At 36.4% G+C, this 14,101-nt stretch overlaps 1 protein-coding gene across 2 annotated transcripts in view; it reads right to left on the bottom strand.

Annotated features, from left to right (window-relative positions):
* The window catches only part of PGM2L1 (phosphoglucomutase 2 like 1), an 84,556-nt gene that overhangs the window by 10,534 nt on the left and 59,921 nt on the right, over nt 1–14,101 (bottom strand). For both annotated transcript variants that reach the window (XM_002754823.7, XM_009007440.5), the window contains 7 exons: nt 9,826–10,019; nt 5,527–5,716; nt 5,115–5,212; nt 4,224–4,404; nt 1,964–2,057; nt 1,275–1,404; nt 865–1,054 (listed from right to left, as the gene is read on the bottom strand). In XM_002754823.7, the coding sequence (XP_002754869.1) occupies nt 865–1,054; nt 1,275–1,404; nt 1,964–2,057; nt 4,224–4,404; nt 5,115–5,212; nt 5,527–5,716; nt 9,826–10,019 (1,077 nt within the window). The remainder of the gene's footprint in view (nt 1–864; nt 1,055–1,274; nt 1,405–1,963; nt 2,058–4,223; nt 4,405–5,114; nt 5,213–5,526; nt 5,717–9,825; nt 10,020–14,101) is intronic.

Below are 14,101 nucleotides of genomic sequence, written 5' to 3'. Positions count from 1 at the left end.
CAGCTACTCAGGAGGCTGAGGCAGGAGAATCATTTGAACCTGGGAGGCAGAGATTGAAGTGAGCCAAGATCTTGCCACTGCACTTCAGCATGGGAGACAGAGCAAGACTCTGTCTCAAGAAAAAAAAAAAAAAAAAAAAAAAAAAAGGAAAGCAATTTTATCAGAGGAACAAAATGGCTGCTTCATAGGCAGAGTAGCACTAAGGACTGCTGACTAGCTATATTATAGCTTCTGCTTAATTACATGCTAAATAAGGGGCAAGTTATTCACAAATTTTCTAGAAAAAGTGTGAGTAGTTCTTGGAACAAGGGTTCCTCCCCATTTAAACCATATAAGGTAACTTCTGGGTGTTGCAATGGCATCTATAAGCCGTCATGGTGTTGGTGGGAGTGTCTTTAGCATACTAATGTATTATAATTAGCATACAAAGAGCAGAGAGGGGAACTAGAGATTGCTTTTGTTGCCATCTTGGTTTTGCTAATTTTGGCTGGTTTCTTTGCTGCATCCTGTTTTGACCAGATCCTGTTTTGATCAGTGGGTTCATGACCAGTACTTGGAAAACAAATCCTGCTGATCGCCAATCTCAGTATGAATTATTATAAATTGTTAACTTTTTTAAAAAAAGTGTTTACAGGAGCTTCCAGCTTGGTGAACACATGGACTTGCTGGGAGGCTCTAGGCCCCAACCCCGCCCTTAGTACATCTCTTCTCTGGCTGTTCCAGAATTGTCCCCTTTATAATAAACTAGTAAACATGAGGAAACTGGATTGAACCTCATGTGAAATCTGTCCTGCCTCTGGACTTTTTGGTGTGATGAGCCATGAAATTTTCTAAATTGTTTGAAAAAAAAAAAAAGGTACTTACTGATTTCTTATTAGGCTGGCTACTGTCATATCCAGTGGTAATGTCCCGTACATGCAATATAGCAAATGTCCCACAAAATTTTGGATATTCTTTTGGAGCATCAAAATTACGAAGCCTTTCAAATATATTTTTGATGGTAGATGGTTCATAACACAAGAAATAGGAAGTTTTTGAAATATGATAACCATATCTGTGCAAAGATTCAAAGTGCTAAAATTAGATTTCAGATAACGCTTTAGAAAAATATATATTAAAGAAGATCAGCCTACTACAGTATTTTGTAGAAAGTGGCAGTCCTCAATTCACATAATTTTAAAGGACTGACTATTCTTCAGAAACAAATTTAGAAAACTAAGGATGTGACAATAAAAAAAAATTTAGCATGTGAAATTCATAATAGTAGAACTTACGTTTCATAAACCTTAATCAGTTGCTGTTTCAATGTTATATTCATGGTTTCCAGGTAAGATGCCATCTCAGCAACCACAACAGCTGCACTCACCCCATCTTTATCCAAAACTGAAGTTCCACAGAGAAAACCTGAGGATTGAAAACCATCACTAGAAAAGAGGAAAACTTAAGCCTATAATTTCAATAGTTTTACATTTCTTCAGAAGGATGAGGAAATTTTTTTTTTTGAGACAGTCTGGAGTGCAGTGGTGTGATCTCGGCTCACTGCAACCTCCGCCTCCGGGGTTCAAGCAATTCTCCTGCCTTAGCCTCCCAAGTAGCTGAGACTATAGGCATGCGCCACTACAACCAGCTAAATTTTGTATTTTTAGTAGAGAAGGGGTTTCACCATGTTGGCTGGGATGGTCTCGATCTCTTGACCTTGTGATCCGCCTGCCTCAGCCTCCCAAACTGCTGGGATTATAGGAGATGAGGAAATTTAAAAGCCTAGTAATAGAGGAAACCCATCAATATTTAGGGGATATTTTGGTTCTTTTTTTTTTCCCTGATAAGAAATGCATTTCTCAGTTCTCTGTAGTTTTTACAACTCCAAATACGAAACCAAAACATAAAAAACTCTTCCTACAGAATTACATTTAAAAAAAAAATTATCAATCAAATTTCAAAAATTTTAATATTTACTACATACCAATAGACTCTTCAAATGCAAAAAGGACTTCTTTCCCATTTTCCAGGAGGTCTTTTATCCTACTTCCAATCCATTTAAAACCTGGTAATGTTTCCTGAAATGCAGAGGAGGCCGCTCTAGTTAAGTGATTCTCTCACAAATACCTATTAGAGAAAAAGCTGCCACTACATGCACATAACATTCATATAGTGATTTTCTACTATAGTCTTCAGTCCACAAAGATTTATAGAGTAGCAGACATATAGTAATAAAGTGTCATAAATACACACACTGCTATTCTTGATGATCTATTATTTCTAGATTATAGTACTAGGTGATTTGCACCAAACATAACCCAGCATGAGTGGTGCTTCATATAGTTACAAAGTAACATGAATAAGTACTGAACCAGGTGCTTTACATCATTATCTTTAATGCTCACAAACACTATTGCTGAAACACAGGCTCGAAAGATAAGTCAATCTGTCCAAAATTATACTGCATAAAAGAGATGGAGTCAAGACTCAATATCAAGTTTCTGCTTCTCAGAAACTGTCCTATAAGCAATACTATAACGACTAATATAAGAGTGCCATGAAGGTTGGTGGATTTACTTTCCCTGAGTTATCAATCGAAGGTCATGAAGTTTTTTGGTGATGCACTTTTAATATTAGCACAATGTAAGCTTGAAGCAAGTGTACCTTCTCATAACACTGTGTCCTAACTGTTAATAAAATCACCAAAACAGTTACTAAGTACTTCTTTAAATAATTAGATTTGAGGACTTTTCATCTAATGAGCTACTGTTCACTTTAAAGACACAATCTGTTTTAGAGTCAGCAGAAAGAGTACATGATATACACTAATTCTAAAGCTTACCAACTTGTTTCCTAATTCACCTCTCTAACTCCTTACTGAAAAATAAAAATAAAAACCCCAAAACCTCCCTGCTACAACAAAACAAGCAACTAAAATTATAATAGTCGTCTTTAGAATTGGTCTTTTTTCTCTTTTGTGCTCATTATACATTTTTCTTGCTATAGATATAAACAAGGAAAACATCAGAAGCTTAGGCTTGAATGAACTTTCAGTATCTTTGTTTTTTTGAAATGGAGTCTCACTCTGTCACCTAGGCTGGAGTTCAGTGGTGTGATCTCAGCTCACTGCAACCTCTGCCTCCTGGGTTCAAGCGATTCCTCTGCCTCAGCCTCCTGAGTCGCTGGGATTACAGGCGCATGCCACCATGCCCGACTAATTTATGTGGGGTTTTTTTGTTTTGTTTTGTTTTTGAGACGGAGTTTCGCTCTTGTTACCTAGGCTGGAGTGCAATGGCGCGATCTCGGCTCACCGCAACCTCCGCCTCCTGGGCTCAGGCAATTCTCCTGCCTCAGCCTCCTGAGTAGCTGGGATTACAGGCACCCGCCACCATGCCCAGCTAATTTTTTGTATTTTTAGTAGAGACGGGGTTTCACCATGTTGGCCAGGCTGGTCTCGAATGTCTGAACTTGTGATCCACCCACCTCAGCCTCCCAAAGTGCTGGGATTACAGGCATGAGCCACTGCACCCAGCCCTACTTTCAGTATCTTCTATTTTGTTATGTATGTTTTAGAAAGTATAAGGTTGAAAGCTCTATTTCATAAAGACAATTTTTTTTACTCAGCCAATTAGTGTTAAGACCTGTATCCTGACTATGGCTCAAGAAAAATGCCCAGGGACATTTTCACTGATATTTGGCAAAGATGGCAGAGGAAAAGCAACTTAGTTCCCATAGCTGCAAAAATGGTCAGCTTAAGGGTCTTAAAGTCACAAGGTTAATGATCTGGGCTGAGGGAGAGCCACTACTTGTTTTTTCAGATGTAGGATCATTGAGTCTTAATATGCAATTTAGAAGACTACTTAAAGTTTCTTAAGACTATGCTTGAAGAGCCTAAACAAGGGGTTGATGACAACCACAATTTTTTGGAGTGAAGTCTGAGTTACTGATGAGGTCACCAGGAGCTAAATTTTCCCTGTCTAAAAACCAGATATTGTTGTATGGAGTAATAAGTATTAATGTAATTTTTAAAGATTATCTCATCTTAGTCCCAGAAATTCATATACAGTACTGGATGAATTTTGGCTCAAGGTGTCTAAATTATCAAATAGACTGAATAAGTGTTAACGGAATTAGAAAAATAAGGGAATAACAAATGAAATCAATGAAAGTCAGTTTTGGTGAGGAGATGTCTTTAACATTCACAAATAGGTTTTTAAAAAGTAGCACACAGACATTATTCTTACTTCAAAATGAAATCCTTCTTTAAGTGCAATTGCCTTCAAAATTTTAGAAGAGACCGTGGTGGCCAACATGTAAACATTCTTCACATCAGCATTTCTTGATTGATTTTTCTTCCAGCAATCAAACATCCACCACCCAAACAAAGCTGCCAATTCATTCCCTGTGAAAACTTTCCAACAGCCACTGTAGAGAGAAGGAAAATGCAATGTCAAGACCTTTCTTTTCATTAAAACTTCTTGACTCCAGGGCCTACAAATTACCATCATTCAGTTAGGAAAAATCAGAAACTATTATGTGGGATTTTTGAGACAACATTTACTACTACTTGTTTTCTAACTGCCCAGGGGTGATTTTATGGTAGGAATGGTTACAACGTCTTTTGGAAAATTATTATATCATTATAATTATTCTCTTAATGAGAGAAAAAATTACGATTAATAATTAAGCCTTTCGATGTAAGGACATTTGTCACATTATAACAGTAAAAATACATAGCAACCTAGAGGACTAAGATTAGGAAATGGCTACATCATAAAGTGATCTGTTGGAATATTATGTCTTTTTTAAAAATTAACATTTTTAAACAATATATAAAGTCAGGGGAAAATGCTTACACTGTAAGCATTTTTTGAAACATTTTGTACAATTGAAGTGGAAAATAAGATATAAAACTATTATCATAATAAAAACCAATACATCTTTAAATATTTCAATTAAGAAGACAGGAAAGAATTGTCAAAGTATCAACTTAGGTGGTTATTTCTGGATGGTGGATTTATAGGAAATTTATGTTCTTTTCTTATTTTTTTCATTCTTTTCAATGAGCCTGTAAGACTTAAAATACATTGCTTTTCAAAGTTCAAGCTTTTAATCAAATAACAGATTCTACATACTTCTCCTGAAGTTCTGCTGCTGCCAGTCTGTCTGCATCAGGATCTGTGGCTAGCACTATTCGGGCATTTTCTTTCTCTGCCAGTCTCAGAGAAAGTTCCTGAAACAGTGACCCAAAAAGCTCAATTGTACTGAAGAACCTAAATTCAATGTTAACGTTCCTATATGTAGGCACAATGTTAGTGATAGGTATTTTAGAAGGCATAGAATTCAGCTAAATTTAAAATAAGAAGCTAAAAGTAGGGATACCTACCGTTGACATTTCAAACAAAACATAGCCTTTAACTGCAATGCAATTTAAAAGATGTAAACTACAGTCCTTTCTGCTTTTGTAATCTTTGAATTGTCAGTGAGTTCTATCTATTCTGAGGATGGTTTAAAAATTAATAATAATTGAAATATTTAAAAAAATACCAGCACAGATTCTCCTTCTTCAGGATTTGGACATTTAACAGTAGAAAAGTCTGGATCAGGATCTTTTTGTTCTGGTACTGGAATTGGAGGCTTAAAACCAAACACTTTAAAAGCCAACTGCACATAGTCATGTCCAACCCCATGAAAAGATGTATGCACAAATTTCAAGGTGGTCTTTGAGTTTAACTCCCTGTAAAAGAAAATCAACATGCAATCATGATCACAAAACTTTCACAAAAGGATTGAATAGCTTCACTCTGAATGGATACTCAATGCTGCCAGGCAATCCTACTTTTTACCCAAAAAGCTTACTTTTTTACTCTCCAAGTTGGTGACTTCTCTTCTTATTCCTTTCCTCCCCCTTCACCTCATACATCATTGAGACACAGAGCCATTTGATGGAAACTTCCTAATTATCCCACACCAAACTGACAACCCCACCAGGATCCCATATTTTTTCCTTCTTCCATCTGATAATAATGAAGAAGTGTTATTTGTATCAAAGGTCAACCCCTCTACTTCTGCTCTGGTCTCCATCTATTCTCACTTGAGAACTTTAGTACATGGATAATCAATCCTCTCTTGCCAGCATAATTTCCACTAGCATCTAGTCTTTGTTTCTTTGGTCTTTTCCACAGCAAAACTTTCTACATACTAACCTACTATTTACTAACTATTCCCCATAAAAAATAAGATTTATTATAAGGTAAATAATAAAAATAAAATGTTATGACAAATTTCAAACATATGCATAGGCAGACAGAATATCTAACACCATATAACCATTACCTCACTATAATGTTTCCATAGTCTGTCAGTCTACTCTCATTTATTCAAGACATATTACTTTACATGAAAATGCTTTAGTATTTGAAGACATAACCATATTATCATTACTACAGCTAACAAAATCAACAGTAATTTATTTCCTCTAATACCCTATGTTCAAATTTTTCTCAAGGGTCTCAAAAATACTTTAACAGTTGTTTTACTTGAAGCAGGACCTGAGTGAACGAGCTCCATATATTTGGTTGCTATGCCTCTCAAGTCTCTCTCTCTTTTTTTTTTTTCTGGAGATGGAGTCTCTCTCTGTCACCCAGGCTGGAGTGCAGTGGTGTGATCTTGGCTCACTGCAACCTCTGCCTCCCGGATTCAAGCAATTCTTCTGCCTCAGCCTCCTGGGTAGCTGGGACCATAGGCACAAGCTGCCACTCCTGGCTAATTTTTTGTATTTTTGGTAGAGATGGGTTTTACCGTGTTGCCCAGGCTGGTCTCGAACTCCTGAGCTCAGGTGATCACCTGCCTTGGCCTCCCAAAGTGCTAGGATTACAGGCGGAGCCACTGAGCCCAGCCCCAAGTGTCTTTTAATCTATAAATGTTCCTCCCTTCCTTCCCCAACCCAAATGTCATTTATTGAAGAAACTGAGCCATTTGTCCTATAGAATTTCCCGTATCTCCAGTATGTAGACTGCATCCTTTTGCTATTACCATGCTCCTCTATCCTATTTGTTCTGTAAATAGGCAGTTGCATTTAGAGGTAACATCAGATTCAATTTCAATTCTTTGGACAAGAATAGGTGCTGTGTATTTTCTATTGACTAACAGGTGGAGGCACACAATTTGTACCTTACTTTAAATGTTGTTAAATTAAGATTCATCAGGGTCAGCCTAATCCTTACATCAAAAAATTTCCCATCAACTTTTCACCTATGGGTCTTAGCAGCCCTTGATGAGCATTACTTAGATACATTATTTATTAAAGGTCATAAAATAGTGATTTTAAAAATTCTATTATTCCTTCTGCATTTATTGGATTTTTCTTTTTAAAATAATGATCCTTCAACAACCACTTGATTAGTCCTAAGATTCAGTTCATATAGAAAAGACAGAACAAATTAGGAGAAAATTTCAAACATTTATTGATTTTCAGAAAGAAAATGTAGAACTTATCAAATTTCAGCATGAGTGATTTTCAGTCCAGCAACTCCCAAAGGTGACCAATAAAGTGCTTTTTAAGTATTACTAACAGTCATGGGCTTTTTATGTTTAATGTTTTAATTCATTAAGGTGATTATTCTTTTTGATGCCCAACTATCCAATCTTTGGTCAGTGGGAGCCCCTTCTAGTTGGCTCCTAGATTCTTTTGATATGACCCCAGTATCTTTGAAAGCTAAACTGCTTTATGGCAAAGAAAAACAAAGTCATCTCAGGCTAATTTAGTACATTTTCTGCCCCAATCCTTGATCAGAATCAATTTCTCCAATAAGCCCTCGTTCCTTTTACTTGAAAATGGTATTTAGAAACCACAATCTGGGCTTTAGTGGTAGGCATAGGCCTTTATAGTAACAGAACTCGTATTTTAGCATTTTAGGTAAATAAAACATATTTCAAATTCAAATTCAAAATTATAATTTAAAAATTATTTTATTTGATTTACATTTGCTTCTCTTAAACTAAAATCTTGGATCCTACTGATATTAGCATAATTATCCATTTGTTTTATCATATGTATGTGTATGTCTATCTATATATTTATTTATATTTATATCTGTAAAACCACCAATATTACTACTAACAGTATAGCTATCAAATACAATTTGAGGTTTCTTTGTAGTTCTTTATCCTTAGGATGTATCCCACTAGAAATGTATAGTCAGTTACTATAAAGTCACTTGAAATAATTCTTCTCTGTGTAATTATGCCTTCAGCTTGATAAATAGTTAGGTTCACTTGTTAATTTGCTTTTTCCCATATACTCTTTAAAAAACAAAAATAAAAATGAGCAAAGACAGAAAGGATAACAAAAGAATCAAATTCTTTTTAGACTGAGTAGAGTTGGTAGCATTTAGCTAGTATTATTGTTCACTTATTTTAGATGGAGAAGCGAACAACTGATACCTTGATGGGTATACTTTTGAAATTAAAATAAAGTGGAGGAAAAAGCTAAAATTATTTTTTAGGATAGGAAAAATACACCCAGTAAGCCAAGATTCTTCCTAGCAATAGTAGCTATTTACAGAAGAATTAATAGAGATAATTTTGGAAATATGGATATGGTTAAGGAAAAATAAATCTTAAAGGAAATGTATTGATCTAACATAGAAGAAACACATATATTTAAGTATAATTTAACAGCTTTATTGAGATATAATTCATATACCACATAATTCACCCATTTAAAGTATATGATTGACTTTCACTATATTCAGTTGTTCAACCATGACCATGATCAATCTTAGAACATTCTCACTACTCCTGAAAGAAACTCTAGGCTGGGCATAGTGGCTCACACCAGTAATCCCAGTACTTTGGGAGGCTGAGGTGGGCAGATTACCTGAGGTCAGGAGTTCAAGACCAGCCTGGCCAACATGGTGAAACCCTGTCTTTACTAAAAATACAAACATTAGCCCAGCATGGTAGTGGGCATCTATAGTCCCAGCTACTTTGGAGGCTGTGGCAGGAGAATTGCTTGAAATAGGGAGGTTGCAGTAAGCCGAGATCATGCCACTGCACTCCAGCTTGGATGACAAGAGCGAGAGTCTGTCTCAAAATAAAAAATGAAAAAAGAAACTCTAGATTCTGTAGCTTCCAGTCCCCAACCCTTTCATTCCTTCAAGTCACAAGTAACCTATAATCTATTTCTGTCTCTATAAATTTGCTATTCTGCATATGCCATATAAATGGAATCATACAATATGTGGTTCTTTGTGACTGGGTTCTTTCAGTTTGCATGAGTTTTCAAGGTTTATACATGTTGTAGTATGTAAGTACTTCATTTCTTTTTGTTGCTGAATAATATTTCATTGTCTGGATATACAATTTTTTTTTCTTTTTTTGAGACAGAGTCTCACTCTGTTGCCCAGGCTGCAGTGCAGTGGTATGACCTCAGCTCACTGCAACCTCTGCCTCCCAGGTTCAATGATTCTCCTGCCTCAGCCTCTCAAGTAGCTGAGACTTCAGGCACATGCCAGCACACCCAGCTAATTTTTCGTATTTTTAGTAGACGCGGGGTTTCACCATGTTAGTCAGGACAGGATTGTCTCAATCTCCTGACCTCATGATCCGGCTACCTCAGCCTCCCAAAGTGCTGCGATTACAGGCGAGAGCCACTGCACCTGGCCAGATATACTGTGTTTTATTTATCCATTCTACTTGGGTTTCCACTCTTTGACTCTTATGAGTACTATTTAGCTATAATTTTAATCTAATAAATAGACAACACATTTTAATCACTTTTTCTTCTCCTCATTTGTTATCGTTATTCTAAAGTAATATTATTCGATATTCCCACTTGGATACCTGTAAAAACAGATCATTTTCAGATCTTCCATGTATCTCCTGCAAATGTCCTGCAGAGGGTCTCTCTTCAGTGGACTGGTATCCACTAAATTATCATTCCAGGAACCATTCCAGGGTTCCACACATTCTTCTATACATTTTAGAATTTCTTTATCATGAGGAGATGTGATCTGAGCACCAGTTTCCCAGTAAACCTAGATGATGAATAAATATAACTATAATTACTTAAAATGCTTGTCAGATATTTTCTTACCTATAGTAGAGATCTTCAGCTTTATTAAAAAGCATTATCAAATTGATCAAGTAAAAAAGTCAACATAGGACTAATTTAATAAATATCAAAAGATATTGATAGTAATAACTCTATAGGGACTCTTCAATAAAATGATCATATATGATTTTCTTTTAGAAGTATACTTTAATAATAATATGAGTAAAATACAAGCAGAGCATTATTATGATAACATTATAATATGCATATGCCTTAGTGTCTAATCATACTTTTAAACCTATAACTTGATACCAAAGATAATCCAAGAAACCATAGAATATTCCTTAAAACTTGATATTATTTAACTTAACATTAATAAAGTAGTTCTATTATGTGATATAGAAAAAAGTCATTTTTCTATTATAAAGTAGAATGTATATCATACCAAATATAGTTTATTAACAATTAGCATGTTAATTATCCATATAAATGTCAATGAGTTTTCAGTTTGTCAAGTAGCCTGACAAATAAGACATTAGGAACAGTTAACAAAAAAGCAAGAAAATGTAATTCTAATAATTTATAGGATTTCAAATTTAGAAGGTTAGAGAATATCTATGGTGACTTCTACCATGTATACGACACGAATCCCCTCTATTTCATTCTGAATGAAGGAAAGAAGAATACATTTGAATCTGTACTATGTACTAATCTGTATACTAAGAATATGGTAAACCAGATGACCTAAAAGTCTATGCTCTATAAATACCTCAAAATGCTATGTAAAACAGGAAAACATTACCTTAAATGCATAGCATCATTCACAAGATAAAAGGGACAACTCCAGGCAGTGAGAAAAAAAGAATTAAAAAGCAGAGTGATAAGCCTGTGGGACTGATATTGTGGTTACCTGGGGTTTGAGAACTGTCCATTTATCTGGTTCTTGGGTTACAATGCCCATGTGCAAGGTAGGGAGTTGGAAATGAGACCCTCAAATAAAAATGGTAACCTTGAAGCATTTCACTCTTAGTGAAAATGCAGAATAGAAAAAGTCTTGCCCACTATTACACAGAGATAATGAAGAAGGATGTTTGTTTCTTCTTGGGTTCTGGGAAATTAAAACATTTTTCAAATCCAGGTTCTGCACTTCAACTATTTTAGGATGAGAAACAATAAATTAACACAGAAACTGTCCCAGTCAGCAAAACCCTTAAGGTTCTAGCAGAATTTTTAAAACAAACAAAACTGTCCTGGAGGGATGCTCCCATATTTCAAGCCATAAAAAAGATTCTCTCCCTAAGTCCTGAAAGCTCACATGAAAATCTATAAAACATAAGAAAAAAAAATCCTGTCCTTTCTCTCTGTCCCCTTCTCCTTGCCTTGTCTGTGGGCGTGATGCCTGGAGGTACAGCAACCACCATGTGATGACCATGTTTGAGGGTAAGGCCAGAAAAACTGCAGACACCAGGCCTGACATCATGAAGCTACAGAACTGTGCCTGTGGCCACCTACCTCTAGACATTTTGTTATGTGAGAAAAATAAACTCCTATCAGCTTAAGCTGCTTTTGTTGGTTTTACTTAATCTGCACCAGAAAGCATCCCTATCTGACACAGTAGCTTAAAAATTCATACAACAAAGTATATCCAGGAATAAACGTCAAAAAATATGTGAAAAAATCTAGTTTAAATAAACATTTAGGTTAACTTATTCCTTTCTGCCTGTGGATGCTGCTGAGGAAGCATTGTTAAAGTCTCTCTTGCCCCTGCTGTCATATGCCCCTGTCAGAGTCTCCTAAAGAGCCCATACAGCTGAGGAAGCTCTTTATTGGAGGGTTGAGATTTGAAACAACCAATGAGAGCCTGAGGAACCGTTTTGAGCAATGGGGAACACTCACAGACTGTGTGGTAATGAAAAATCCAAACACCAAGCACTCCAGGGGCTTTGGGTTTGTCACATCTGCCACTGTGGAAGAGGTAGATGCAGCCATGAATGCAAGGCCACAACAGGTAGATGGAAGAGTTGTGGAACCAAAGAGAGCTGTCTAAGAGAAGATTTTTCAAAGACCAGGTGCCCACTTAACTGTGAAAAAGATATTTGTTGGTGGCACTAAAGAAGACACTGAAGAACATCATCTAAGACATTATTTTGATCAGTATGGAAGAAAATGAAGTGATTGAAATCATGACTGACAGAGGCAATGATAAGAAAAGGGGCTTTGCCTTTGTAACCTCTGACAACCATGACTTCGTGGATAAGACTGTCATTCAGAAATAGCATACTGTGAATGGCCACAGCTATGAAGTTAGGAAAGCCCTGTCAAAGCAAAAGATGGCTAATGCTTCATCCAGCCAAAGAGGTCCAAGTGATTCTAGGAACTGGTGGTGGTTGTGGAGGTGGTCTTGGTGGGAATGACAACTTTGGTTGTGGAGGAAACTTTAGTGGTCATGCTGGCTGTGGTGGCAGCTGTGGTGGTAGATGTAGTGGCAGTGAAGATGGCTATAATGGATTTGGTGATGATGGAAGCAATTCTGGAGTGGGTGGAAGCTACAATGATTTTGGCAATTACAACAATCAGTCTTCAAATTTTGGACCTGGCTGGGTGAGGTGGCTTATGCCTGTAATCACAGCACTTTGAGAGGCTGAGGCAAGTGGATCACTTGAGGTCAGGTGTTCGAGAGCAGCCTGGCCAATATGGCAAAACCTCATGTTTACTAAAAATAGAAAAATTAGCCACGCTTGGTAGGGTGGGCCTATAGTCCCAGCTACTCGGGAGGCTGAAGCAGGAGAATCGCTTGAAGCCGGGAGGCAAAGGTTGCAGTGAGCTGAGGTTGCACCACTGCACTCCAGCCTGGGCAACAGAGTGAGACCTGTCTCAGAAAAAAGAAAAAATTTGGACTCACGAAGGAGGAAACTCTGGCCTCTATGGTGGTGGAGGCCAATGCTTTTCTAAACCATGAAACCAAGGTAACTATGGTGGTTCCAGTAATAGCAGTAGCTGCGGCAGTGGCAGAAGATTTTAATTACTGCCAGGAAACAAAACTTAGCAGGAGAGGAGAGCCGGAGAAGTGACAGGGAAGCTACAGATTACAACAGATTTGTGAACTCAGCCAAGCACAGTGGTGGCAGGGCCTAGCTGCTACAAAGAAGACATGTTTTAGACAAAAACTCACATGTATGGGCAAAAAACTCGAGGACTGTATTTGTGATGAATTGTAGAACAGGTTATTTTAGTTCCTGTTCTGTGGAAAGTGTAAAGAATTCCAACACAGGCTTTTAATGTAGTTTTGTTTTTTTTGTACCCATACTGTTGATTGCTAAAGGTAATAGTCTGATCATGATGCTGAATAAATGTCTTTTTTTTTTAACGTGCTGTGTAAAGTTGGTCTACTCTGAAGCTATCTTGGTAAATTTCCCCGACAGTGTGAAGTTAGAATTCCTTTAGGGTGATGCCAGGTTCTATTTGGAGTTTATATACAACCTGCTTGGGTGGAGAAGCCACTGTCTTCAGAAACCTTGGTGTAGTAGAACTGATAGTTACTGTTGTGACCTGAAGTTCACCATTAAAAAGGATTACCCAAGCAAAGTCATAAAATTATTGGTTATAAAAATGATTGTTGACATACAGTGCAATATATCAAAATTGAATAGTGGTACAGATAAAATTACAGATTAGAATGAAGCTTGTGTGTCATCCATTATCATACATAATCAATAAACAATTTAATTCTCTTGGCAAAAAATGTTTAAAATATTACTAAACAATCTAAAAGAAGTCTTGAAAGAATAGAAAGACACATCTATTTTTGAATAGGGAGACTCAATTATTAAAATATTAAAGTTCTCTGAATTAATATATAAATAAAATATTACACCAATAAAAATAACAAAATAACTTTGTTTTCAAATGGGAAAAATAGCATAATATCAGGCATGGAAAAATACCATAAATAAAACCAAGAGAACTAGGGGGAAATGTCTGCAAAACAGATGGCCAAGAGCTACTTTTTACATACAGTATCCACAAATCAATAAGAAACAACAAAAGAATAATGAGTAAATAGGT

This window comes from Callithrix jacchus, chromosome 10 (assembly GCF_049354715.1).
Source record: "Callithrix jacchus isolate 240 chromosome 10, calJac240_pri, whole genome shotgun sequence".
Classification (NCBI taxonomy): Eukaryota; Metazoa; Chordata; class Mammalia; order Primates; family Cebidae; genus Callithrix; species Callithrix jacchus.
The sequence above is the reverse complement of the archived record's forward strand: the minus strand, read 5'-3'. Positions and strand labels throughout refer to the sequence as shown.